This window comes from Nyctereutes procyonoides, unplaced genomic scaffold (genome assembly GCF_905146905.1).
Source record: "Nyctereutes procyonoides isolate TBG_1078 unplaced genomic scaffold, NYPRO_anot_genome, whole genome shotgun sequence".
NCBI lineage: Eukaryota > Metazoa > Chordata > Mammalia > Carnivora > Canidae > Nyctereutes > Nyctereutes procyonoides.
This window is the reverse complement of record NW_026575046.1, coordinates 18,123,632-18,150,393: the sequence shown is the minus strand read 5'-3', so window position 1 is coordinate 18,150,393 and position 26,762 is coordinate 18,123,632. Positions and strand designations below refer to the sequence as shown.

General features: G+C 45.6%; 1 protein-coding gene across 5 annotated transcripts in view; it reads right to left on the bottom strand.

Moving 5' to 3' along the window:
• OSMR (oncostatin M receptor) overlaps positions 1-21,371 on the bottom strand; it is a 52,866-nt gene extending 31,495 nt beyond the window's left edge. For 2 of the 5 annotated variants that reach the window (XM_055325269.1, XM_055325273.1), the window contains exons 1-4: positions 21,306-21,363; positions 8,928-8,978; positions 8,375-8,460; positions 3,277-3,449 (exon numbers count right to left, since the gene is read on the bottom strand). In XM_055325269.1, the coding sequence (XP_055181244.1) occupies positions 3,277-3,449; positions 8,375-8,447 (246 nt within the window). In that variant the 5' untranslated portion in view covers positions 8,448-8,460; positions 8,928-8,978; positions 21,306-21,363. Of the gene's footprint in view, positions 1-3,276; positions 3,450-8,374; positions 8,461-8,927; positions 8,979-20,709; positions 20,746-21,305 lie in introns of those variants that run through there. The other 3 variants (XM_055325271.1, XM_055325270.1, XM_055325274.1) reach the window with 3 other exon arrangements.
• Positions 21,372-26,762: the final 5,391 nt, after the last annotated feature.

Below are 26,762 nucleotides of genomic sequence, written 5' to 3'. Positions count from 1 at the left end.
CCACCTTCCCTGCAAAATTAGCTTCTAATCCTCTTTCTTCTTGTGACACCAAGAGACCTTCTTCCAAGTTGCTGGAGAAGGTCAGGCACCTTGTCAGCAACCAGCACCGCCCTTCCCACACCTGGGACACTCCTGTTTGTGGCTTCGTCCCCTCAGCACTGACAGACCTACGCTTTGAATAACTGCTGGACTCAGGCTCACGGTCCCGAACTATGTGCTGAGTCATTTCAGCAGCTCATTCATGTGTAGCGGCCTCTGTCTTTCTGACACTCCTGGCAAGGACTCTGTCCAACCCCAACTTGTGCTTCGTACTGTTTACAGCCTTTAATGGAGATCAAACTTTCCTTGAATGCATTGATCCAGTGATTTTTTTTTTTAATGTGATGAATCGTGTTTGGGCTGTTTTCTTTCTTTCTTTCTTTCTTTTTCTTTCTTTCTTTTTTAAAGATTTTATTTATTTCTTCATGAGAGACACAGAGAGAGAGGGAGAGGCAGAGACACAGGCAGAGGGAGAAGCAGGCTCCACACAGGGAGCCCGACGTGGGGCTCGATCCGGGGTCCCCAGGATCAGGCCCTGGGCCGAGGGCGGCGCTAAACCACTGAGCCACCAGGCTGCCCTGGGCTGTTTTCATCCATTGAGGTGGCAAGTTTAATTCGGCAGATGCCAGTAAGTCACAAGAAACTGGCACGTACATCTCTTGGAAGCCCAAGCGAGGCCCCTGACTCTTTCCGGAGGTGCACACGATCCCTGGCGGCCTCGGCTCCGGGCCTCCTCAGACTTGAGCATCACCCGACGCTGCCTTCTCCTGTCACTGACAGAACCACAGAGCAAGTGGCCGGACGGGCGGATACAGAACGGGCCCAGGTGGACCGCAAGCAGGCCACTGCTGGCAGGGCTGTGGGCGGCCCACGCCATCCATCCGGGTCCCTGGCCCGGCCGCAAGCACCTGGACCAAGATGCTCCTCCTTGGCTCCTCGGGAGCACGGCCGTGCGGCGGGAGTCCTGAAGCTGCCCCTCCTCAGCAGCACCGCCCAGGCCCCGTCGGGCCTGCGCTGGGGGGAACTGCCTCGCGAAGGGAGGTTGTGCTCCTCACAGAAGCAGCCCCGACGCAGGCTCTGTTCCCCGGAACCCGAGGGGGATCTCAGGTGTCTCCTGGACTCTAGGCCTGTGAGGTTCAGACAAGGGCTTCTGGAGGCACTGACTGGGCCGGGAGGCATGACCAGCCACTGACGACCCGGGGGTGCCTGTGGCCGTCATCCCCGTGTGGGCCTCTGGGTGACGGTGGATGCTCTCCTGGCTCTGGCACCTTGAGCAGCACAACGGACCTCTCTGGGCTTTGGTGTTCTCCCTTCCCCAGTCAGGCTGGCCTGGGTGACACGGGGACAATACACTGGACAAGCAGAACTCTAGTCTCAAAGATCTGGAGCCTCAGTAGGTTACCAGAAGAGGTTTCACAAGCTGTTTTACCCTGAATAAAGAACTCTTAACGAATAAGTGAAAACAGATATGAACAACTGCCTGTCAGAAAAATTAAAAATGGGATCCACTGGGTCTATGGTTAGGGTTACTTCTGCTAATGGTGTTATTCGGTACTAGTTTTCCATGAATTCTTCCAGCATTTCTCTCAAATTTCTTTTTCTTAGACAACTGGCCTCAATATATCCTTCGTACAATATTGTACTGGGTCCAAGTCAACAACTGGTGAGTGTATCCGTTAAGAATATAAAAATATGAAAATATAAAAATGATTGGTATGAGGTACAATAGCGGGAAGATGCGCCGATAATGAAAGGTGAGCAGCTGTACATGAGCAATGCAATCGCTTAAAATCACAACACGAAACAACTCTCATTGAAAAAAAAAAAAAAAACAAAAAGACAAAAAAATGAAACAACTCTCATTGTGGGAAACTACTCTTAGATGAGTGGAAATGGAGACCTGGCATCAACCCTAAATTGACAGAATCAGAGTTACATAAAGCAAATTTATATTTATATAAAGTAAACTTACATATACTTTAATAAGGCTCTCACTCAGATCTCAAATGCAGTCATGAATATGAAATGTAACTAGCGGTTTTAAAATTAACGGCATTTATACTTTACTAAAGAAACAAACCAGGGGATCCCTGGGTGGCTCAGCGGTTTAGCGCCTGCCTTCGGCCCAGGGCGTGATCCTGGAGTCCCGGGATCGAGTCCCACATCAGGCTCCCTGCATGGAGCCTGCTTCTCCCTCTGCCTGTGTCTCTGCCTCTCTCTCTCTCTCTGTGTATCTCATAAATAAATAAATTAATTTAAAAATCTTAAAAAAAAAAAGAAAAAGAAAAAAAGAAACAAACCATTATGAATCCCTGGGCCCATGCTTCCACTGCCTGAGAAAAGAGCAGCCTTCTGCTGAGCTAATGGAGGTCCCCAGCAGTGACACATCCCTGTGTTCCCCTTCTCACCAGGCAAGTTCCCCTTCAATGAGAAAACATTCTATCGTGTTGTCCTTCAACATCCGAGGATAATGAATGAACATGGTACATGCAGGTAGATTATTAAGGTTCCCCAGACCAGACAATGGAAATTGAAAGAAACCACCAAAGTGTCCCAACACTTTGGAGAAGCATCAACTAAATGGACATAGTCATGATTTGAACCAAGACAAGTGGAAAATCTACCCCAAATAACTCAAAGGCAAAATGATTGTGAAATGAAGGACTTTCATGATTTAATTTGTTGTAGAAAAAGCCACAAGTGAGACAACAAAGGACATCTTGAGTTACTCTCCAACATGGTGGATGGGTCCAGGAAGAAGCTCTTTGCTGGATAGAACACACAGTGCTGAGACTCATCCTACCTCGTATTTTGGCACAGTATGAAACAGACAGGAAGCCACTGGCGAGAAGGATGTTGCCAAACAATTATATCTTACTTAGGAAAATGTCTGGTGGACAGGGAAGAAAGAGGGAAGAAGAAAAAGGTTGATGGTCATGGATTTTTGGAATTAGGCTCAAGGGCAGCTCCAGCGTCCTGCTTAGGGGACAGAGCAGAAATGAGGAAATGATCTACTTCCTTAACACACCTCATCCAACCTACTGAACCAAAGCTGTCATGTTACTTGGTCCCATACTCTCTTAACTAAAAACACAGAAATACAATTGTTTTTGGAAAACCATACTGAGTTGCCAAAATGTTTGCATATTGGCATTTTTGCGGATGTTATAAAAGACAAATCATGGTGTCAGGAAAGGATTTTTAAAATGTTGAGCCAAAAAAAAAAAAAATACTTACCACCCAGATGACATTAGATGTTTTAATTCGACTGATTTCTATCTGAAAAACCATTTTTAATTCCTGATGATAAGCAAGGTTGTGGACACTCCATTGTAAATGCAAACACTGATGTGTAGAATTGATGGAAACTTTCAAGGATTCAGGGGCCCATGGCAAAGGTTCAGACAAAACTGAAAGACCAAAAGCAAATACGAAATAACGTTTAATGGGAGCGCAATTGAATCGTTACAGATAATAAACAGGTCAATACCACCACTGTTTAGTTTTGGAAAATATTGCTCACATGTACATCTTAGAAGCAGACATCTTGGAAGTCTGTAAGGGAATTCAGAAATCACTTGGTAGATAAAGAAATTAGGGCTTAGATAAATGAAATTACTCAACAATTCATAGCAAGTTAATAAAGTGATAAACAGTAAAACAAAACAAAAGGATACTTTATTGGACAATCTAACTGGTTTAGAAATTTCTAGCAAGGCTATGTAAGAGGACTTTTGGCTGTAAATTTCATATTTCTGGAAATCAAAAATGAGTTTTCTGCTTGGAAATCAATATTTCACAGTCTATTGAAAAACCATAAAGTGGGAGCATACCCTATCTCTAGACATGATTGCTTATATCTCAATGCACTAAACTTAAAACACCTCTGGCAAGAATTTACTAATTTACTAAACTCTGTGGATGAGACCAGCAAGACACTTAGCGTGAAGTAAAATAATGATGACAATGTCTTTAGCTCAAGGAAGGAACCCAGTTGGAGAGACACAGGGGTTCAGGACAGGTAAATCCACAGAGAGATAAAGCAGATTGGTGATTGCTGGGGGCTAAGGAAGAGAGCAATACTGCTTCATGATTACAGGGTGATAAAACTGTTTTGGAACTACACAGAGGTGCTAGTTGTGTATTTCAAATGTACTAAATGTCACTGATTTGTTCCTTTTAACCATAAAATGATTAATTTTTTGTTATGCAAATTTCACCTCAATTTTTTTTTACATAGACATAATCATGATCAAAATGTTCAAATGATACAGAAATTGAGAACCCACCATCCTACCAACTCCATTCTCTCTCCATTGCCAAGTTTAAATCCTATGTGTTTTTCTCAACCTTTCCCATACACTAAAAAAAATACACTGGACTATGCATTCCATTTTATATTTTTTTAAAGTACTTATGTTATTTTTAAGAAAACTACAAAGGGAAGTAAAATTATAATGTGACTACTCATTATTTCTGGATGGCAAGGTTGAGTGATTTTAGCTTGCTTTTTTATACTTTTCTGTATTTTGTAAATGTTCTTCAGAAACATGCATTACTTTCAGAACCATACGATATGCTAGATTTTACAAGAAATATTCTTCATAGTGGTTCACTCCACTATGATGATACTTCAGAATGCGTAATTTAGTTTTCCTGGGTCAATTCGTACCAAAAGACTGGCACCAGTTATTTTTCCAGTCTTATTACCCACTTAAAATTAACTAATTGGCATTCTGAGTCTTCTTTTGTTTTATATATTTGCTTGTTTATTTATTTATTTAGTATTCTGATTCTTGATGAGCTTTGGCAGAGTGAATCCTTTATCAGACCCCGTTCGGACAAAGTTAAATGAAGTAAGTTGGAATTTCTGAACGCTCAAAGCCCCAAAAATATGGTAGCCACTTTCTATTATTATTATTGGTTAGAAACTTTTTTTCTACTTTGCAAATAAAATCTCCCTATTCTTAGTTCTAGTTAACGGCAACAGCCATTATTCATCTTCTCCTTAAACGAGTCCGTTGGGTGAGTCTTCCGAGCCTCAGATGTAAGCTAACCTAAGAGAGATTCAGGAAAATGAAAGAGCAGTGGAATAGGAGGAAGTGGTTTTAATAATTTTGGCACCAATAGCACCAGAGAATGCCGGGTGCCTATAGAATCATCCCGTCTTCCTTAGCCCTCATTCCATCCTGTCTGTAGTTTGTGGCGTCAGTTTCACAGTGTAGATGCAAACTCCCTGGAGGGTAGAGGCATAGACATGTTTGGCATAGACATGTTTGGACAGACTCTTGTCCCCAGCACTTGGCACTTGGCATCTGCCTCTTCCCCGCGGCAGATGTTGACCTCAAATTACACAGACCCAGGATCTCCACATGTTCTCAAGAGCATGACAAGCAACAGTTCACTAACCCCTCTACTCATCTTTGGCTTCTCTTCTCCCCAGGGCTGTTTTTCTAAGTCCTTGCTCAAGCACTGATCACAGCGTGCTATCAGAGCCTGTCCCGGGTTTGTCTCTCTAAGGACTGGGAGCTAAACACAGGTGGGCCAAGTCTTACTCAGCTCGGTGACACCAGGTCTAATAACACACCTGTCATGGGAGATACCCAGTGACCATTTGCTGAATGAATGAGTCAGCTTCCAGTATCAACTGTATTTCTGGGAGCTCTAGAAAGCTACTGCATGAGGCTCTAGGTAGAAAAGGAAGTAGGTATTGACGTATACCATCAGTAAATACGGGTAGTTGAGAGACATCAGTCAGGAAGAATTTGCTCAAAGGCAAATGAGGACTTCCTTGGGAAACAGTGGGAAATGTCAAGGTAAAGTCAGGGAGACTAAGGGACCGCACAGGTTCTTAATCTAGCCCTATTATTTCTCAGATGCGGAAGCTGAGTTTTAAAAAAAGCAAAGTGACTTTCCCAAGCTCAACACAACCAGACAGGAACCCAGGGTTCTTGGCCCTGAGCCCAGCTCTCTTTTTATGACGCTGTACTGGATCGTGGCCCAGAAGGGCAGACTTGGTGATCAGAGAGCCTGGGGCTTACTCATAGACTCTCCTCCCACTTTCCTCACCCAGTTTCTCTATGGCCCCAACAATAATTAAGAAAAGAAACCATGTCCCTTTAGAAGTTGGGACATCACGGAGCCATTAAACAGAATGTTATTTCTAAAAGAACACTGAATACCAAAGGTAAGAACCCTCATCATATGTTGTACTGCTTTAAAAAGTATAGGGATGCCTGAGAGGCTCAATGGTTGAGCATCGGCCCTGGGCTCAGGTCATGATCCTGGGGTCCTGGGATCGAGTCCCACATCAGGTTCCCATAAGGAGCCTGCTTCTCCCTCTACCTGTGTCTCTGCCTCTCTCTCTGTCTCTCTCATGAATAAATAAATAAAATCTTAAAAAAATTTTTTAAGTATATATTAAAGTATACATACAAAATACACATATTTTACCTGGATATACTTTTTAATACTTTACTTATATTTAAGTATTATAGTACAATTTCCCAGTATATATATTTATACTATACACAACATAATACTTTATATATAGTTTAATAACTATATAGAGTATAAATATTTCCAGTATATATAGTATAATTTCACTTCTATAAAAAAAATCTACATATTTACATATCCATCTTGGTCTGTATGTACTTAGATAAGAGAATGGAAGAAAAGACCACCAAAATACAAACCAGTCACCACCTCTGACTGAAGCAGACAGGGCCCCAGTGCTTACTGGAAGTGAGTCTCATCGGTCAGGAGAAGCTAGGACAGCTGAACTGGAGTCTCAGCCCCGAGCCTGGCTGGGTTATCGCGTGGGAGGCCCATTCGTTTTAGTGGAGGTTTAGCAGGTACTTGGCGGATGCACAAAAATTGAGACAAGAAATCCAAGCAGTGTGAGGACAAAGACAAGATTACTTGGCAAAGCAGGCACACTTAGCTGAGAAAGCTGGAAGCAGAAACAAAGACTGGTGGAGAGAGAAACAGGTAAATTCATGGCTGATCGACATAAATGAAGCTGAAAGGATACTTTCCTCACCCAAGCTGCTTCTGAGAACAGAGTGTCTTGTACGTAGAAGGCACATAGTTGATCGTCATTGGATCAGATGAGACTTCACAAGGGGAGTGAGCTGTGCCAAAAGCTAGGACTTAAATAAATACCCAGGAATTTCTGGAGAGCCTGGAGTTGGGGGCATGGGCCTGTCTGAGAATCAGGGGCTCCCACTGGACCTAACCTTCCTACAGTACAGACCGTCCCCTCAGCCCAGATGTGTCACGCTCAGCAAGTAGGACAGATCGGATGAGGGGTATACACACTACAAATGAGAAATCCTAATTCCCATCTTTCAGCTCCAGATCAAGGGAGATTGCCAACAAACTACGAGTTTTAAGAAGCCAAAAAAGTAGCATCTTCTTATGTATGCTGAGCCTAAAAGAGATGGACCCAGACTTAAAGAATACCAGACAGAGGACAGAGCTATTACCAGAACAAAATATCCTTTGTATTTCCAACTATCTTTTCACAGAGCTTTAAGGGAAATAGAAAAATCCTATGGGTATTTCTTGCCAACAGCACTTTCATGAATCCGTGGAAAGGGAATCTGTGAGTAATTACTAAGAGCATATGCCTGTACTCTGTTACAAAGGCAGTACAGCAGAGAATAAACACAGAAGGAGGAAAATGCAGAGCTTAGTAAAACACAGGCAGAAGCAACACAAACTTTCTCAACCAGTAGGCTCTCTCAAGCCTGAGTACCTTCAGACTGGTTCAAAGTAATACACAAAGTACTTACAAACATTTTGTACGTGTGGAATTCTTATTGCCACCACTCACAAAGCTGACTTCCTGAAAAATGCCCTCACCGGGACAGCAGCTAAGTGACAAATACTATTTCTTTTTCCATAAACAGGATTTCAGCACTTAACATATCATCTTGGAGCACATAGCTTCTCAGTGGATGCCGCTGAAGGACATCACAACTTGTTCTAACCCAGTGGCCCACCCCGGTCTGGTACATCCCATCCCCACACGGCAACTCCTCTGGAGACAGCCACTCACAATATATCTACCACGAAGTTCTGTGGAACTCGAGCCACTCATGAGTGCCCTGGTGGCCAGCGCACTGGCCAGGAAATGGGGGATAAGGTGTGGCTAATTACACAATGAGCTACCAAGACCTTAGCTCAGGACTAAGGAAACACTGCCACTCACCAATTCCAAGGAATTTCCAAAGAAAAGACTGTGCAACTTTCCTCTTCAGCACCAATTACCTTTTTTTTTTCTTCTGTGTGATTTTCTTTTTCTTTTACTATCCTTTCCACAACTTACCTTCACTCTGGTGAGTTCTCAAGGACAGCAATGCCAAGAGGAATGTCGTCTGAAAGACTGAAAAGACAGCCATAGGTTCTAGATTGCTGGAAAAGATAAATGACACAGAAGGAAAATTTTATTTAATTTTAGCTCCAAGCTAAAATTTCTTTGACCCCATGGTGGTAGATGATGGTGTTGGGGGCTCCCACTCTTCTCTCCTTCCTCCATCCGCACCCCCTGTCGTGTGAGTCTGGAGTCCCCCCTGCTTCCCAAAGGAAGAGTATGTTTCCCTGCTGCAGGTGACTTGCACTGGCTCCTAACTGCAGAAGCAATGGTGTGCCACCTTGAGCCTGGGCCTCAAAAGACCTGTGTAATTCTGCTTGCCCTTTCGTGTTTCCGCCTTTGGCATGAGAAGAGCACTCTGGGCTACCCTCCATGGAACCAGGAGGAGAAGGAGCAAGAGGGGAGGCAGCAGGGCTGCTTCCCCTGGGGCCAGCTTCGGTCAGCCAGCTGGTCAACCAGCAGCCAGCCCAGAGCCCCCACCCCAGATGCAGGAGTTATGGGTGCTCACCGCTGTTCCAGCACAGAAGTGACCTGCCAATTTCTTCAAACCAAGCAAAGGCTAGAAAAGAAAAGTAAAGCAAAGAAACAGTAGTGAAACATAAAAAAATAAAAAATAAAAAATAAAAAAATAAAAAAAAAGGACCATGGTCTCAGACGAGCTAAATTTGAATTAATTACTTATAGGGGAGTCATCCTCGATCTTCCCTGTCTCCCTCATTAAAATTTCACTGTGTTAACCCCAGCAAATTCCACCTAAGGATATTGGCAGTATTTCATTGTTCAAAATAATTTCCGGTTTTCCTCACTTTAGAGGAGGGTTGTAAGCAGCAGGTCAAAGAGCGTCACTGATTCATCGGGTCCTTTGACCACAGGACAATCTGAGGGCACAACGAGTGAACCTAGATGACCTCAAGGAGGCTAATGAGTTCTTAATTTAATAATAAGTGTGTTAGTCAAGGGAAGCCCGAGGAGTTTCACTTTTCTACTTCAAAGTCTGACTCATTCCAGAGACAGGCAATGAAACCAGAGTCCATTTTGCCTCTGTCTAGCCACCTGGCCCTCATCAAAGCCAGAAATTCAGTGACCCAGATCATCCATTTTCACTACCCACAACTAAATGGTAACAACAGTGAAGACAGAAAAAGAATACACCAAGCCCTTAAATTATTCTAGAGTAGTCAAGTCTGCTTCCCTAGGAGCCCAAGTGCCAGCAGAAGCAAAAGTCTGCAAACAACAGCTTTTACTCATATGCCTTTAAGCCCGCTTTCCTCTCCTTCTATTTTTGGCAAACAGGTCATGACACCTCTCTAAAATCTCTACTGACAACTTCAGGTAGGTTCCTACTACCACTAAATGCCAAAGCCAGGGAGAACACGAATTCAAGAGAAAATCATTTCTGCTCAGAACCAAAGGCAAGGCAAAGGAAAATGCTAACATATGAAGTGTGTGCCACTCAGTGTGCAACTGAACCTTCCTTCCAGTCCCAGTCTATGGGCACAGATCGGATCCTCCTAACACTGACATCCCCCGAGGACACAGGATCCAACCCCCTGAGGAACGCAAGGCACCACACTGTAAGGAAATCTCATCCCATACATTGGAAAGCAGATGATCAGGGAGTGACGTAGGTTGTCTCGTGTTCTCTGTAGGAAAGGGCTGTTTAAAATGTTTTTTGTTTTTTTTCAAATTTTGGGGTTCTGGGACATCAAATATTTCATATCGCAAAGCTTAAACAAATTTGTAGGGATAGAGGAATTTCAAACTACAAGTTGGAAGCCACCTATCAACTAAGGGTAACCAGAAATGAAACAATAAAAGCTGCCATGTATCAGCATCGAAAAATAGGGGCAGCCCGGGTGGCTCAGTGGTTTGGCGCCGCCTTCAGCCCAGGGCGTGATCCTGGAGACCCGGGATCGAGTCCCACGTCAGGCTTCCCTGCAGGGAGCCTCTTCTCCCTCTGCCTGTGTCTCTGCCTCTCTCTCTCTTTCTCTGTGTCTCTCATGAATAAATGAATAAAATGTTTTTAAAAAAAAAGAAAAGGAAAGAAAACAGTATTTACGAAGGACTTGTTCCCATGGTTTCCACGGCCTGGGGATCACAGAAAGTCCTTGAAAATCACCGGGACACTCTTGTCTGCGGGCCTGCCCCTCCCCACCGTCCCGCCCTTGGCAGGTTGTGAACCCGGGGAGGTGAGGTGCAGCAGCCGTTCAGGTCCGCCGTTTCTTCCTTCATCTCTCCCGCCGATGTGCACAGGTTTACACATGCTGGACAGGTGGCAACCCTGACCCAGCGCTCCCTGCGGCTACTTCTGGCCGTGTGACTGGCCAGCCGCCCTGCCAACGCCTGAGGCCCCAGGCCACCTCAGGACCGCTTGCTGAGGGACTATGGGGTCTAGCTATTGCCTGAGCACCTTCCACTAAAATCAGGAGAGGTCACCAAAACTTGCAGAATGAGAGCCAGCAGCCGGGAACATCCCAGAGACAGCCTGGGCTCTGAGCCAGCTGCCCCCAGGCCCCAGGCCACTGGCCGCCCAGTCCAAGGGCCTCTCCTCCCCTCCCCTGTACATCGCCTCCAGTTACCTGGGCCCTACCCCAAGGGCCCCGGCTCCTTGCTGGTGGGCTCCCCACTAGTACCACTAGACCGTGAAGGGGCTGGGGGGTGGGGACAGGTTGTGCCAACACCCCAAGGTGAGGGGGACAGTGCCGGGCTTATTCAGGGGCCAAGAGGACCTGGTGTTGCAGGAGGCAAGGAGGTGAGAGGCAGGCGTGCAGTCAGAGGGCCGCAGACGGGGAGCAGCGGGGAACCTCGTCCCACCTGCGGCTTCTACCCTGAACCAGGTGGGAGCCACGGGGGAGTTTCGGGAAAGGAGTAATGCGGCGTCACTCAGGGGAACAGGAAGGCCCGGTGACAGCGACGGGAAGGGCTGGAGGGGACAGGAGGGGTCGGAGGGCAGCGGAGAGGAGGTGACGCAGTAGTCCAGGGACAGTGGCACTGGCTCAGGCCAGGGTGATGGCAGTGGGGGTGGGAAGAGGGCTGGGATTCAGGAGATTTTAAAGGGAGGGCAATGGTGATGCTCCGGATGGTGGCCTGGAAAGGTGGTACAGAGAGAGAAAGGGGTCCGCGCAGGAGCTCTGAGGGCTCTCGCCCTATACTGTTCCTCGCGCCCTGCAGACCCCGGACAATGCAGCATCTCATATCCCCCCACCGCAGACCCCTGACAATGCAGCATCTCATCTCCCCCCCACAGACCCCTGACAATGCAGCATTGCCCCCCCCACAGACCCTTGACAATGCAGCATCGCCCTCTGCAGACCCCTGACAATGCAGCATCTCATCTCCCCCCAACAAATCCCTGACAATGCAGCAACCCGCCCTGCAGACCCCTGACAATGCAGCATTGCCCCCCTCTGCAGACCCCTGACAATGCAGCATCTCATCTCCCCCCAACAAACCCCTGACAATGCAGCAACCCGCCCTGCAGACTCCTGACAATGCAGCATCACCCCCCACAGGCCCCTGACAATGCAGCATCTCATCTCCCCCCCACAGAGCCCTGACAATGCAGCAACCCCCCCCCCCCGCAGACCCCTGACAATGCAGCATTGCCCCCCCCACAGACCCTTGACAATGCAGCATTGCCCTCTGCAGACCCCTGACAATGCAGCATCTCATCTCCCCCCAACAAACCCCTGACAATGCAGCAACCTGCCCTGCAGACCCCTGACAATGCAGCATCACCCCCCACAGGCCCCTGACAATGCAGCACCTCATCTCCCCCCCCACCCCCGCAGACCCCCGACAACTCAGCCCCCGGCTTCCTATACCCCCTGGAGGATGAGGGTGCAGTGTGGGATGGGGGCTGTGCCCCTTCCTGGAGGCTGGCGGCTCTGGCACCTTCTCCTGGGCATTCGGGGCTCCGGGTGTGGCTGTTTTTCCTCCCCGCCCTGGCTCCGACGGACAAGGCCCTGCGCCTCTTCCTTCCCAGGCTCTGGGTCCCCACATCCCTGGGGGAGCGCTGGTGCTGGCGCCCCCGGGGGGGGGGAGAGGGAAGCCGGGCGGGAAGCAGCAGGGTTCAGACACCCCCCCTACCCCACGTCGCCCCAAATCCATTCCTAATTTCTCTCTGCTGTTCAGATCTCCCTGATTCCTGACCAGGCTCGGAGCTGGGGGAGGACAGCGGCTGGAGGGCCCCCCACTGCCGGTCACCGTCCTAGGACACGGTTGCTCCCCAGAAGGATCGGGTCAATGAATCAAAACGTGAACCAAGTTTCTCACATCCTTCCTTCTTGGCTTTCAACTTTATTTTACGAAATAGGTTCCTTTTCAGGCCCTTGCACTTTTTCTGTTGCCAAATACTGCCCAATCCAGAGTCTTTCACGTACGTGTCATCACGGGGGAGAAAAGGAGGAGCGAAGTCGAAAAATCACCTACTCGTTTTGTAGAACTTCGCCTTCAAATCCTGTCTCTGGGCAAACTGGAGATGCCTTTGAGTGTCCCTCAGTACAAACACTCCCATGCACAACAAGACACAAGGTTCACCAGAGGTAGAAGAAGTCTGCCCTCCTTCACTGGCGCTGCTTGTTCTGTCATTACCAAAATATTTATTCCTGGGAGGTTTCCTCACCATAAATAATCCCCATGAGAAGCAACATGACCAGTCATTTGCTTCCCAAGAACATGAGTGTGTTGCCAACCGCTTCAAAATTGGCTGGGTGCCTCATGATGTCACATGCAAATACTGTCTTAAAGAAAGAAGCTATTCATCCAGGACGTGCGCTCGGGTGTTGGGTGTGTGCTCCCTGTGAGAGGGTTCTGTGTGGCAGCACGAAGAGCTGCCCATTCCCCCCAATTCTCAGATTCATCTGTCTTTATTTCTTTTTTTTACCAGCACTGCTACTTGTCCTTGGGGGCCCTTTTGAAAGGGCCTCCACCATAATAGCACAGGATGGACCACCTGTAGGGCTTCACTCCAATTCCACCATCCCTTCCTCCTAAAGTATCCACCACGGGGAGGTGTGCCCAGAAAAAGGTTCAAGCACACCTTCCCCACTCTTCTCACCTACCTGGGTAAGTGTTTCTACTAGTTTTGTAAGGTCATTCCTTATTTAGGAGCCCTTATGTACAGCTGATTTTCTTTTTTTTTTGAGTAATATTTTACTAAAGATTCGTGGACCTTGTGATTCCAGCTATGATTAAAGCAGAGGGAAAAGGAAGCTGGAATAGTCAAATGTGTGGGCCCTGATGTAACGTTGCTGAGGGTCAAATCACTGCCCTGGCACTTAATAATCATATCACTGTGGGCAAGGTACTTTACCCATTGAAGCTTTAGTTTCTTTTCTCTAAAATGAGAATAAAGAACCTACTTCATAGGATGGGCATGGAGATTAAATGAGATTATGAGAATCTATACATAGAAAATTCAGTTAAAGTTAATTTTTAATCATTATTGCTATTGCCTCACTCCCTTCAATGAAATAAATTCCAGATGAACAAAGATATAAATGCAAGAAATGCAAACATTAAACTTACTAGAATATTTGTATAATCTGTTTCAGCATGATATAAAACCTAGAAGCAATAGAGTGTACACTCATTAAATGAACACTGAGGGATCCCTGGGTGGCGCAGCGGTTTGGTGCCTGCCTTTGGCTCAGGGCGCGATCCTGGAGACCCGGGATCGAATCCCATATCGGGTTCCCGGTGCATGGAGCCTGCTTCTCCCTCTGCCTATGTCTCTGCCTCTCTCTCTCTCTCTCTGTGACTATCATAAATAAATAAATTTTAAAAAAAATTTAAAAAAATATTAAAAATAAATAAATAAATAAATAAATAAATAAATAAATAAACACTGAAAAAATTTTAGTGCTATAATTGGCCCAACAAGAAACTGGGAACAATAGTTTCAATACTTAGGGCAAAGGGTTGCTGTTCCTAAAACACAAAGAGCTCTCAGAAGTTAGAAATCAGTCAAAAACAGACAAGCAACCCTACAGAAAAATGGCAGAGGATATGAATATGTAATTCAAAAAGAAGGAAATATCAATAACCAAAAGGAATAAAGAAAAACTAGACAATATCACTAATAATTAAATGAATGCAAATTATAATAGTAATTGTGTATGTCTGTAAGAGTGTCTGTGTGGTGTCCAACAGGCAAAGCCTAAAAAAGATTTTAATACCTAACACTGGTCAGAGTTTGAAGCAGGCATTGTTACTCACTGATGGTCAAAAAGTACAACTTTACCAAGCTCATTTTGGCAATAGCTATTAAAATTTCAGTGTGCGTTCCCTTTCATCCAGAAATCCTATTTCTGGAATTTTGTCCTACAGACAGCATGCTTGTGTATGTGTGTCTGTACACAAAAATTATGTATTTTAAAGAATATTCATGTAGGATTCTTAATATTTAGGAAAAATGAAAACAATCCAAATATCTGTGAAAAAGAGTCAGAAAATTTAATGATGATGCGTTCCCACTGAGGAGTACTATACAACTGTCAAAAGGATGACACTGATCTATGTGCTGCCACTAAAGAATATCCAAAAAATACTGAGTGAAAAAGCAAGTTTCAGAATAGCGCGTGCACACAAACACCTCTACAAGAATGGTGTGCAACCGTGCAACCGTGCCACTTAGCACCCTCTTTAGAAGGACCTACTGCAGGAATGTAGATGACTGGCAGCTTCCACGGCTGTACCTTTGGATCCACTGCACATTCACACCCCAGCCCATAGTCTCTTCAGGCTGCTCCCAGCCAACGATCAAGTCAAACCTTTTCTACTCAACAAGGGACTCCACTAATATGCAACATTTGATTGAAGTCTCGCCATTGGCCTGGGCAAAACATTCTCAGAACTGCTTTGCAGGTGGAAGCGCTTCCTTCTCAATCTTCCTGCTTCCCTGTCACCTCGCACTGGGTCTGCAGGCTTTCTCTCCCTCCTCCTGCTCCCTTCTTTCTTTACCCCTCAGGGCTTCCCCCCAAATCTCTTGCACATCTATTTCTGCCTTGCTGTCTTCTACTTCAAGCATCCAAACTGGCCCCAAGAGACACACCCAACTACTAACACTTAGAAATTTAGAGCTGGGATGAGGTAAAGGAGGTGAGCAGGATGAGGGATATTATGGTTACCTCTCTCACGCTATGTAATTCTGTGACATAAAGTGTTCTTTAAAACATGTGCATGTTCTACATATATTTACGAATGCAAGTAATTGCAATTCCACTAATTTCATATTTGAACCATATACCCCAACAAGTTAAACTAGTTGACAGTATTTTGTGATTCAAACCCAATCCATTGCAGTCAAACAGACCTAAAAAAAAAGGTTGGAATTTTTTAGGTACTAGATCAGCCTATGAGCACGTCATGTGTTTCTGTACAAAAATGTGATCTCTTGGGTCCTGAGACAATACAGGCATTTTAAAAATGCATTTTCTAGGGAGCCTGGGAGGCTCAGTTGGTTAAGTGTCCAACTCTTGGTTTCAACTCATGTCATGATCTCAGGGATCAAGAGATCGAGCCCCCCAACAGGCTCTGTGCTAGGCGTGGAGCCTGCTTAAGATTCTCTCCCTTTCCTCTGCTCCTCCCCCCCTTAAAAATTTTTTTCAAATATAGAAAGTAATCAATGTCCTAGGTCAAAAAAACATACTGCCATCCCCCTCTGACAGACCAGCATGCTTGCTCAAAGCCCCCCATTAGGAAGCCTGGGTGTAGAAAGAAGTGACCAAGAAATCACGTGAGGGGTGAAAAATTTATTCACATGACAGTAAAGCTTCTGTTGATTTATAACTTCTCAAGAGTTGACACATGCTATGTTCTCACACAGTGAGACCTGATTCCATGTTTTCCAAGAGTTCTTTTTATCTTATACTTTTCCTTATATCTAACATTCCTTATATCTAACATTTTTCTATTTGATAAGACTCTTGAAATTATGATTTTTCTTGTCGTTGACTTTAGATTTTATACTCAGACTAGATAGATTTTATGTGGCTGTCTTCAACTTAAAGCAACAGTTTTAAATAATCTAGGTAGTTAATTGCTTCAATGATTTCAGATCTAAGACTAGAACTTGGTATCATATTTAGTGCTCTCACTAACCTTCTTTGGGGGGGAAAAAAAGAAGAAAGGAAGGAAGAGAGGAAGGAAACAACACAACTCTAATTTAGTTCTTTAGCATGTAATATTAAAAGAAAGCACTTTACAGAAAATGAAGTGCTGGGAATCCCTGGGTGGCTCAGCGGTTTAATGCCTGCCTTCAGCCCAGGGCGTGATCCTGGAGTCCCGGGATCAAGTCCCATGTCAGGCTCCCTGTATGGAGCCTGCTTCTCCCTCTGCCTGTGTCTCTGCCTTTCTCTCTCTCTCTCTCTCTCTCTCTCTCTCTCTCTCTCTCTCTGTGTGTGTGTGTGTGTGTGCATGTGTGTCTTTCATGAATAAATAAATAAAATATTTTTTAAAAAAGAAAGAAAGTAAAGTGCTTTCTGTTGACCATATCTAATCCAATAGGAAGTAGTATCACTAGCAGCATGATTTTAAATACCAGTGAAAGACTATATACTCAACATAAGGATAAACACATCACCAGGAGATTGCTAGAAACGCAAAATCTGAGATCACTCCTTTGATCTACCAACTAAAAGTTTGCATTTATTTTTTTTAAAGATTTATTTATTAAAGCAGGCTCCATGCCGGGAGCCCAACGCGGGACTCGATCCCGGGACTCCGGATCGCACCCTGGGCCAAAGGCAGGTGCCAAACTGCTGAGCCACCCAGGGAGCCCAAAAGTTTGCATTTAAACGAGAAAGGTGACTTCATATGCACACTGAAGCTTAATAAAAGCACTACCATATTTGATATTGATTACATATTTTTGTCTCCTAGGGTACTACTGATACATACAGAAGATTTACTGGTTCCTTCTATATGAAGTGCACTGCAGAGGCCACAGTAAGATATGAAAGTTAATATGAACTAGTAAGAATTAGATCTAACTCTCTGCCAGAGAATTAATGAATTTTTTGAGTCCCCACAAGAATCTTATGAAGGAAATTCTATTATTATCCACATACACAGATGAAGATATTCAGGCTAACAAGGTCAAAAGTAACTTTGACATAGGGTGATGTAGTTAATCCAGAACTTGAAACCAGGTGAGTCACACCCAAAGCACAGCATTTTTCCACCTCCCACTGCTTCCTCCATACTTGGAGCTCATACCAAAATGGAGTTCAAGGCATAAAGAATTATTAAGAATTATAAACCCAAGAAGTCCCAACAAAAATTCCAACAGTTTTTAAAACTTGACAAGCTATTTGTCAAGTTTATACAAAAGAGAAAATGTACAAGAATCATTACCAAAAGAATTTTGGGGGGGAATAAAATACAAATATATACAACTAGATATAAAAACAAAGCTGTAGCATTTAACACGGGTGGTACTGGCATAAGAAGAGACAAAACAGATCCATGAAACAGAACAGAGTCCTGAAATAGACTCTTGTATGAGTAGGAATTTATTTCACCATAAAAAACAGAATTTCAAATGAGCTGGAAAAAAATATGGGTACTTAAATGGTATTGGGTGAACTGCCTAAAACTTTAGAAAGAAAAAATAAAATAATAAATAAAAAATAAACTTTAGAAAGAAATTAAGTTACCTCCTTACCTTTCACTTCATACAAAAATCTGGTAAAGAGCTAACTGTACCTATCAAAATAATAAAAGTATTAGAAGATAATCTTAAAAATAATTTCTAGGTGAAAAAAGATCTCCCTAAGTCAGATGAAGCACAAAAATTATAAGATTGCAGGAGTACCTGGGTGGCTCAGTCCATTAAGTGACCCACTCTTGGTTTTGGCTCAGGTCATGATCTCAGGGTCCTGAGATGGAGCCCTGTCAGGGGGAGGGCTCTGAGCTCAGTGCAGCATCTGCTTGAGATTCTCTCCCTTATCCTCTGCTCCTCCCACTACTCACTCTAGCTCTCTCTCTCTCTAAAAAATAAACAGATCAGTAAAATCTTTTTAAAAATCCTAGGAGTAAAAAAAAAAAAATCCTAGGAGTACGGAGTTGATTACACAAATATGTAAAACTTCTGTGCATGAGGGGGGGCACTCGATGGGATGAGCACTGGGTGCTATGCTATATGTTGGCAAATTGAACTCCAATAAAAAAAGATAGGTTTGTCTAACACTATATATTATCTTCAAATGTATGACTCCTTTCACAAAGAGGCAGTGCTCTATAAAAAATAAAATAAAAAATAAAATAAATAAAATAAAACTTCTGTGCAGCAAAACATAGCTAAAAACAAAAGCATTATGAATGGATAAACCAAATGTGTATGCATATCATTGAATATCCCTCATTCTTAAAAAAGGAAAAAAATTCTGATACTTGCTACAACATGGATGGTCTTGAGGACATTTTGCTATGTGAAATAAATCCCAAAAAGACAAATGGTATGAGTCCTCTATTCATATGACGTACCTGGGATCGTTAAATTCATAGAGAAAGTAGAATGCTGCTTGCCAGGGGCTGGGATCAGGAGCAATGGGGAGTTATTGTTGAATGGGCAGAGAGGGTCAGTTCTGCCAAATGGAAAGAGTTCTAGAGACGAATGGTGGCAATGGCTTTACAACAATGTGAGTGTATTTAATAACACTGACCTGTATACTTAAAAATGATAAAATGGTAAGTTTTTTTAAAAGCTTTTATTTATTTATTTGAGGAGAGAGCACAAGCACTGGAGAGGGAGAAGCAGGAAAGTTAACATGCAGATTTTTAGGCACCCCTAACCCCTGCCTCGTTCCAGGACCAACTGCAGAACTAAAATGAGAAGGGAAGGAAGGGTGTAAAGCCAGTACCAGTCGCTGGGAAAAAAATGCTCAGTTTATGTCACTTTTTTTTTTTTTTTTTTTTTTTTTTTTTAGATCAAGGAGGACTTCCCTCTCGAGGGAAAGGAGGGCCAGGTCTCACTGTTCCTGTAATTGAGCAAGATGACACTCAGATTTCCTTCTACCCGAGCCAACAATGTCCCAGCCCAGTTCCCACAAAGAAAACATTCTCCTTCCTCTTGTGGGAGCATATTACCACTGATAGCTCTTTTAAAACCATAGTAGTTTTCTTGATTTGGTTCCTTTTTCAGGAAAAAAGGAGTTATACGGAACATCAGAGACTCTGAAACACCTTGACGTGTCTCTGTGGGTCTTTCAGGTTAAAGAAAGGGGTAGAAGGAGAGACCCAGTGCGTAAGTATCCCCCCCTCCGTGGGCTGAGTCCTGTTGGACCCTGTCAGGCTTGCCTGTGATGTAAAAGTCTCAGACACATCTGCTTGGGACAAGAGACAGGCCTGGGGCCAGGGTGTCAGTCACCAGGAAGCAAGTTACAGCTGAGAATGAATTTTGCCCAGCAATCAAGTATCAAGTCAGAGCTCCCTGCCACTCTTAGCTTCTAATACTTCTCTACGCTACCAGGGCAGACACAAAGTGAGCATGACCTGAAGATTCTAAATAGGCAGCTGAAGCTGGAGTTCAATGCTTTAAAAAGATCCAAGATTGGGGTGCCTGGGTGGTTCAGTCGGTTAAAAGACAGTCTGCCTGGAGCTCAGGTCACCATCCCAGGGTCCTAGGATGGGGCCCACCTCAGGGTCCTTGCTCAGCAAGGAGTCTGCTTCTCCCTCTCTCTCTGCTGCTCCCTCTGCCTGTGTTCTCTTTCTCTGTCAAATAAATAAATAAATAAAATCTTAAAAAAAGAAAAGAAAGATCCAAGATTGATACTGAGGCACAGTGCTTTGGAGCCCTTCCATCTATCTCAGCAGCCCAGGAGAGAGACCAAGGAGGACTGGAATGAGGCACCAACCCCAGGACCACTCCAAAAAGGGTCCCGGAGGTTAAGGCACAACATAGTGCCCGTAAGCAGACTTCAAAGCCAATCCCTGACTCACCTGTCAGCTGTGTGACCACAGACAAGCTCCTGAACAGAAGTTCAGAGAACTGGGCCTTCCTGGGCCGAGAAAATGCCAAAACCATTACGCACCTCACTGGTGAAGCTGCAAGGGGCTGGTGTATGTAAAGCACCCAGGACACTGCCTGGTTCCTACTCGAGTAGGAACTTAAGAGGCACCTGTTACTCCGCACAGGAGAAGCCGAGGCTGAGCAGATGAGTAACTGGAACCAACCCCCAAGTCAGCTTTAGACTTGGGCATGACACCCCGAGCTCCCCGACCCTGCAGCCCCTGCAGCCCGTATAACACGGGGCTGCACTCACTTGCGTCGGAGCCTCCGCGCTCACCCCCATTTGCTCCTCCTGGGCGGGAGAATGAGCCTGTGCGCGCAGTGTCGGCGCCAAGGGTCTCTCCGCGGCACCCACAGGCACCCACGAGCGCGCCTCGCCGCTCGGGGCGGGCACCCGGCAGGCCGCAGGTGTCAGGGCCAGGTCTCCCGGAGCCACCGCGGCCCCCTCCACGCGGGCGGGGCGGGGGGAGGGGCGCTTGCAGGCCCGGGTCTCCCGCGCTCCGGCCGCCCGCGCCCGGCGCCCCTTCCCTGCCCGCGGCGCAGGCGGGGGGGGGGGGGTCCGCCGGGGGCGCCCGCAGCTCCGCGCCGCCCACTTCCAGGCGACCACGCGCACCGGGAGCGGGGCGGCCGGGCCTCGGGGCGCCGAGGGGCTGCCGGGGGAGTCGGGCGGCGCAGACCCACGACGATGGGCGGGGGGGGGGGCAGAGGTGCCTCCCACGGGGGTCCTCACTCCATGGCCCTTCCCGCCGCGGGCCGGCGACCTCCCCCCGGGCAGGGCAGAAGCTCGCCGCGGGGAGCGGAGGCGTCCCTCGGAGGTCCCGCCGGGAGCCCCGGGTCGGGTCCGCGCAGGGGGGCGGGGGGCGGGGTACTCACCCCGCGGCGGGTCCGGGCGGCGGGTGCGGGCGGCGGGCGCCCGTGGACGTGCAGGGCCGGCCCCGCGCCGGGCTATGAATCAGCTGCGGGGCGAGCGCCGAGGGGCGGGAGTTACGGGAAAACCGCGGGGGAGGGCGGAGGGCTGAGGACTTTTGCAATTTCCCGTCCTGCTGCGCACTCTTGGCGCTCCCGGGACCCACAGGAATTCTCCCCTTCGGTCCCGGGGGAAGCGGCCCGGGACCCCGCGGGAGGCGGGCGAGGAGGCGGGCGAGGCCTGGGGAGGGACAGCGGGCCCCTGTGCGGCCCCTCTGCGGCCCCTCTGCGGCCCTCTGCGGCCCTGTGCGGCCCCTCTGCGGCCCCTGTGCGGCCCTCTGCGGCCCCTGTGCGGCCCCTGTGCGGCCCCTCTGCGGCCGGCCACGGGGACCCGGGAAGACCGCGCTCCAGGCTGTGCGTCCCCTCGGCGGCCGCTGCCTTAAGGTGTTTGAACAGGTCCAGGACCCTGGGTCTCGCTCCTGTCCGGGTCGCCTCTGTCTGACCCGGGTTCACCGGTAGCAACGGCCCAAAAGCCTTTGTTTCACAAAAGGGCCATGTGTGCTACCACCTGCTTTTCCTCTTAAAAATGCCATCCAGGCTTCCAAACTCACGTTTCAAATACAGGGCCTCTGAAATACCTATTTGGCACCTTTTTTTTTTTTTTTTTTTTTTTTTATGATTGTGTGTTGGACTGTGGAGAGCCCTGGAGCTGGAATGGAGACCATGCTAATATTGCCCCGTTGGGGAAGGTCATGGAAAAGATATGACCTCCAGCTGACCCTTGAGCTGCACCTGGACAATCCTGAACTTCCTCCCCTGTCTTTGGAAAGTGGGTTCTGCTTGCTGGTTGGGCTCCCAGGGGCTGCTCCGTGGACATAGCCTTGAGGGAGTGACCTAGCCTTGAGAACACCCATAGTGACCAAACCTTGTTAAGGCCTCTGCATTATCTTGTAAGGTTTGGCAGAGGGATCCGGGGATCCACTCATCTTGTTGGCACTGGAGACAAGCCTCCTACATAAGGCCACTTGGCTTATTAGAACTGCACCTACCAACCTGGAGTGGCCAGTGTCTCTCTTAGATCGCTCCCTGCCATGCAAGTACTGGCCAGTCTCAGATTTCAGGTGGGAAGCTCCCAAGAGGATGGAGAACCACCATGCTTCTGTGACCCGCTAGGACCCAGAGAACAGAGCTGTGGTGTTCCAATGTCTGGAGGACTGGGATGCCTGATGGCTTGGAGGATTATTCATGGAGCTTTGCTAGACCTGTTCTGGTCCGGTTTGGGGACCCTGGAAAGTCTCGGGAATGCCAAGCACTGTAGGAGGAGTGATTGAGAAGGATTGCTCAAGAATCATATCTTATCCTAGAATCACTTCTTGAATTGACTGAGTGGCTCAAAACATGTCAGAATCAGCCCAAATGTTCCTTCTGGGTTTATGCACAATTTTTTGCTTCTCCCATTGTCACCCCAGGGCGAGAATTTTGTTTTAGGCCTCGATACATTTACTACCTAATGGTGCCACAAAGACCATGGCGCAGTGTAAATATTTGATGAAAATGAAGAGAAGGTACTTTTGTCTAAATAAACATGTGGTCCTTTGCCACACCTCATTACTTCCAGGTTTTTAAAGTGTCCATTAGTTTAGCCATTTGCACGGCTATCCAAACTACCAAACCAGATCCCAAAGGGTTGGGAAAGCTTCTATATTTCAGTAAGTGAAAAAAAAATTGTTTTAATTTCTTCTTTATGGAAACAGTTCTGAGGGATGCCTCTTAGAGCAGATGGGATGCCAAATTTAAAGACATTGAGTGTGAAGAATTTCTACAAAGTGAGCCTTAATTTACTTAGAGCTCCTACTACGACTGAAGGAGACCAAGCTGCAGAAAATTCCATTCTGTTGGTTCCAACCATGGAAGTGCCCTGCTGAGAATTTCAAAAGGGAGCTCACATACTAGGCTTGTCTTGGGCAGCTGCAAACCAAAATCTTAAGAGTTTATGTAGAAGCCTTACCGGGGTTCAGTTGGTGTAAAGCCCAGATGGTCTCAGTAACACATTGCTCTCTTAAGACAGTGTCCTTGAAGTGGCTTCACTGTGCAGAACATGCATTCCAAGGACTGTGAAGGGGGTGAGGGCCTCTGCTTCCCCAGGTCCAATTCATGGGTCAACCAGTGACCGTGTCTTCTCAATGACCTCCTCTAACAGGTGCCCACTTATAATTCATTTATTTTGTGTACCATTTTAATATCTTAAATGTATCCCTCTTTCTAGAGTTTAGCAACTATAGCCCCTGTAAATTTGTGATTATACCCTTAGGATGGCATACTAGGATGAATAGTGTCCTCCAAAAAAACTCATGGCTAGCCGGAACCTCAGAATATGAATTTGGAAATATTTCTGTTGATTTAATCAAGAGAAGATGAAAAAAAAAGAGAGAGAATATGAGAGCCTGCTGTATTAACCCAGTGACTGCCATCCTTCCAGGAAGAGGGACATTTGGACATAGACGCCCAGGAAGAATGCCATCTAAATACTGAGGCAGAGATTGGAGTTATCCTGCCTCAAGCCAAAGAATGCCAAGACTGGCCAGCCACTGGCCACCGGGAGAAGCCAGGAGAAAGGTACAGAACAAGTTCTCCCTCTGAGCCCTAACGTTGCAGGATTGCCGGGTTCTTGACTCACAGAGTTGAAAAATGAATCTCAGACACAAAAGGGTGAAGGGAAGTAAAAAATCATTAAGTGAGGGGGAGACAGAAAGGAAAGGAAAAAGCTCTCTTGAGTAAGAGGGATCCCGAGTGGTTTGCCACTGTGGGCTTTTACTGGAAGCCCTTCATTGAGAACTGACCAGGAAGCTTGTGGCCTTGAAATTCTTGTGCTGTCTTGGTTTGAGCAAAGACTTGATAACATCTGTAATGGCTTACTTTTCCTTTGAGGTCTGGTCATATTCTGTGGTTACAATGTAGTTGCCACCAAAAAAAAAAAAAAAAAAAAAAAAGAATTCTCCCTAACATCCAGGATGAGTGGTTTGTTTCCTTATCTCTTGGTCTGCTGTCTTAATCTCTCTGCCAAATAGTTTCAGAGCCTAGTCTGGAGCCTCCCATCTCTCCCAGCCAGTGCCTTAACCCTTTCCTTACTCACCAAGAAGGCACTCACCATGCCAACACCTTGATTTCAGACCTCTGGGCTCTAGTACTATGAGATAATAAATTATTTTAATTATTTACTTATTTTACCAATTTGTGGTAATTTGTTACAGCAGCCCTGGCAAACTGATATATAAACATGCATGGCCTCAGTATTCTGAAGGTTAGTTTTTTAAATTAGCCTGAAAATAGCTGAAATGAAAAAGATAAAAAATGCCAAAGGCGTATTAATCTAAGAGCTGAAGTACCTTTCCTTGTCTAGCACTCACAAGAATATGTTGGGAAAATACATATTTATTCTGTTCCATCTGACCCTCTTCTACCTTGTTCTCTCTTCCTTTTTTTTTAAGATTTTATTTATTTATTCATCAGAGACACAGAGAGAGAGAGAGGCAGAGACATAGGCAGAAGGAGAAGCAGGCTTCCCACTGAGCAGGGAGCCTGATGAAGGACTCGATCCCAGGACCTCGGGATCATGACCTGAGCCAAAAGCAGACACCCAACCACTGAGCCACCCAGGAGTCCCTTTCTCTTCCTTTTGAACTCAGTAACACAACTCTCTCCACTTGCCCCCTTTCCCTGACTTTCTTCCCCATCACCTTCTTGGCCTTCTCCTTCTTCCTTAGACATTGCTGTGTCCAGGGCTCCATCCTTGACATTCTCCTCTGAATCCACAGTCTCCCAAGTGAACACATCTATGCTTCTGAATTTCATGATCACTTGTGCACAGATGGTCCCAAATCTTCTGTTGATTGCAGTTATTTCACCTGAATTCCAGGCCAATTTATTTGTGCATCAAAACCCATATGTCCAAGTTCAAAGTCTTCACTTTCCTCTATGTGATTCTCTTATATTCAGTGAATGGCCCAAACTTTAATTTAGACACCAAATCAAGAGACCTTGGAAATGATCCCTGATCTGTCCTGCCTCATCCTCCATCATCCACCAGAAGGTCTCATCTGTGTACCTATTATAGGGAAGGCATGAGTGGGATGTACCCCTACCCTATCCAACTTCTTGGAGGACAAACAGGTCCATAATTGTTAGCGACACTAGATATAGATATGGGTATGGGCATAGATATACATAGAGATATATGAAATCAGTTATGTAAATTGTGAAATATAATCCTGATCCTGTCTGTTCAACTACTACAGATATCTAAAATTACACGTTTGGCAGTGTTGGATAACCACACTGATGGAATTCAAAGGAGCTGGGAATTTCCTGAAGAAAAGTAGCTTCATCCGGTAAGTAGTAGATGCTGATTTGTAATTGTGCCTGTGGTTAAGAATTCTCTATTTGGGGGGCAATATATCACATTTGATATTTTAAAGATTCACGTCTAGGTCTTAAAATATGCTGCTGTGAGGGTGCTGCTTAAAGTATGATTGTGGGCAATACTGGCATTATTTTTGAAGAGAAAATGGAAATTAAAAAGTTATTTTGTAAATGTATTCATGTGAAAAACTAAATAGGATTCCAGAAAATTTTTTGATTTGATATATCGTAAAGCTTGATTAGTTATGAGATGTCTATCACTTCCAACTTTTTATAGATAAAAATGACGAGGCGAGAGGTTGACAACGTGCTAGAGAGCCACATGGAACGTTCACATTTTATAACTTCAGGGGATCCCTTATAATTACTTAATTATGATTTGCTTTCCTTTCAATACCTATTAAGGGAATTTTGGTGAAGGATAACATTATCCTTAATAGTTCTACAGGAGTTTTTATTTGAACTAGATATTACTTGAAGATTGATGGATTAATTGATCGATTTTACACAATCTGCCCTCTGCTGGATGTCGTAATTGTGTTCACGCTGTGTTCTAGAAATCATCAGAAACCAGACAGCGAGAGAACTCTTGGATCTTCTATTTTTTTCCCCCTTGGTCTTAGGGAGAATGTGGAATATATTTGTTTAGATTGCTGCTTTTATTCTCTTGGCTCTCATTTCTGGGAATAAGTAAGAGTGAGAGAGGTAATGCTAAAGGATGGAATAGTAATACAATGGGGGTATTCCTTGGAGAGAATTCAGTGGGAACCTTTGGGACTTTTGCCAAACTTAATCTAAAATAAGTCTGTAATCCTATCTATATTTTAAATAGCATCTCTTACAGGCAGTTAAATAGTTGGGACTTTTTAAAAAATCCAGTCTGATAGTCTCTGCATTTTAATTTAATAGAGTGTTTAGCACGCTTACATTTAAGGCATTAATATCATGGTTGGGTTTAGCCAGCCATTTTACTGTATGTCTTCTTTGTTTCCTCTGGGTTTTTTT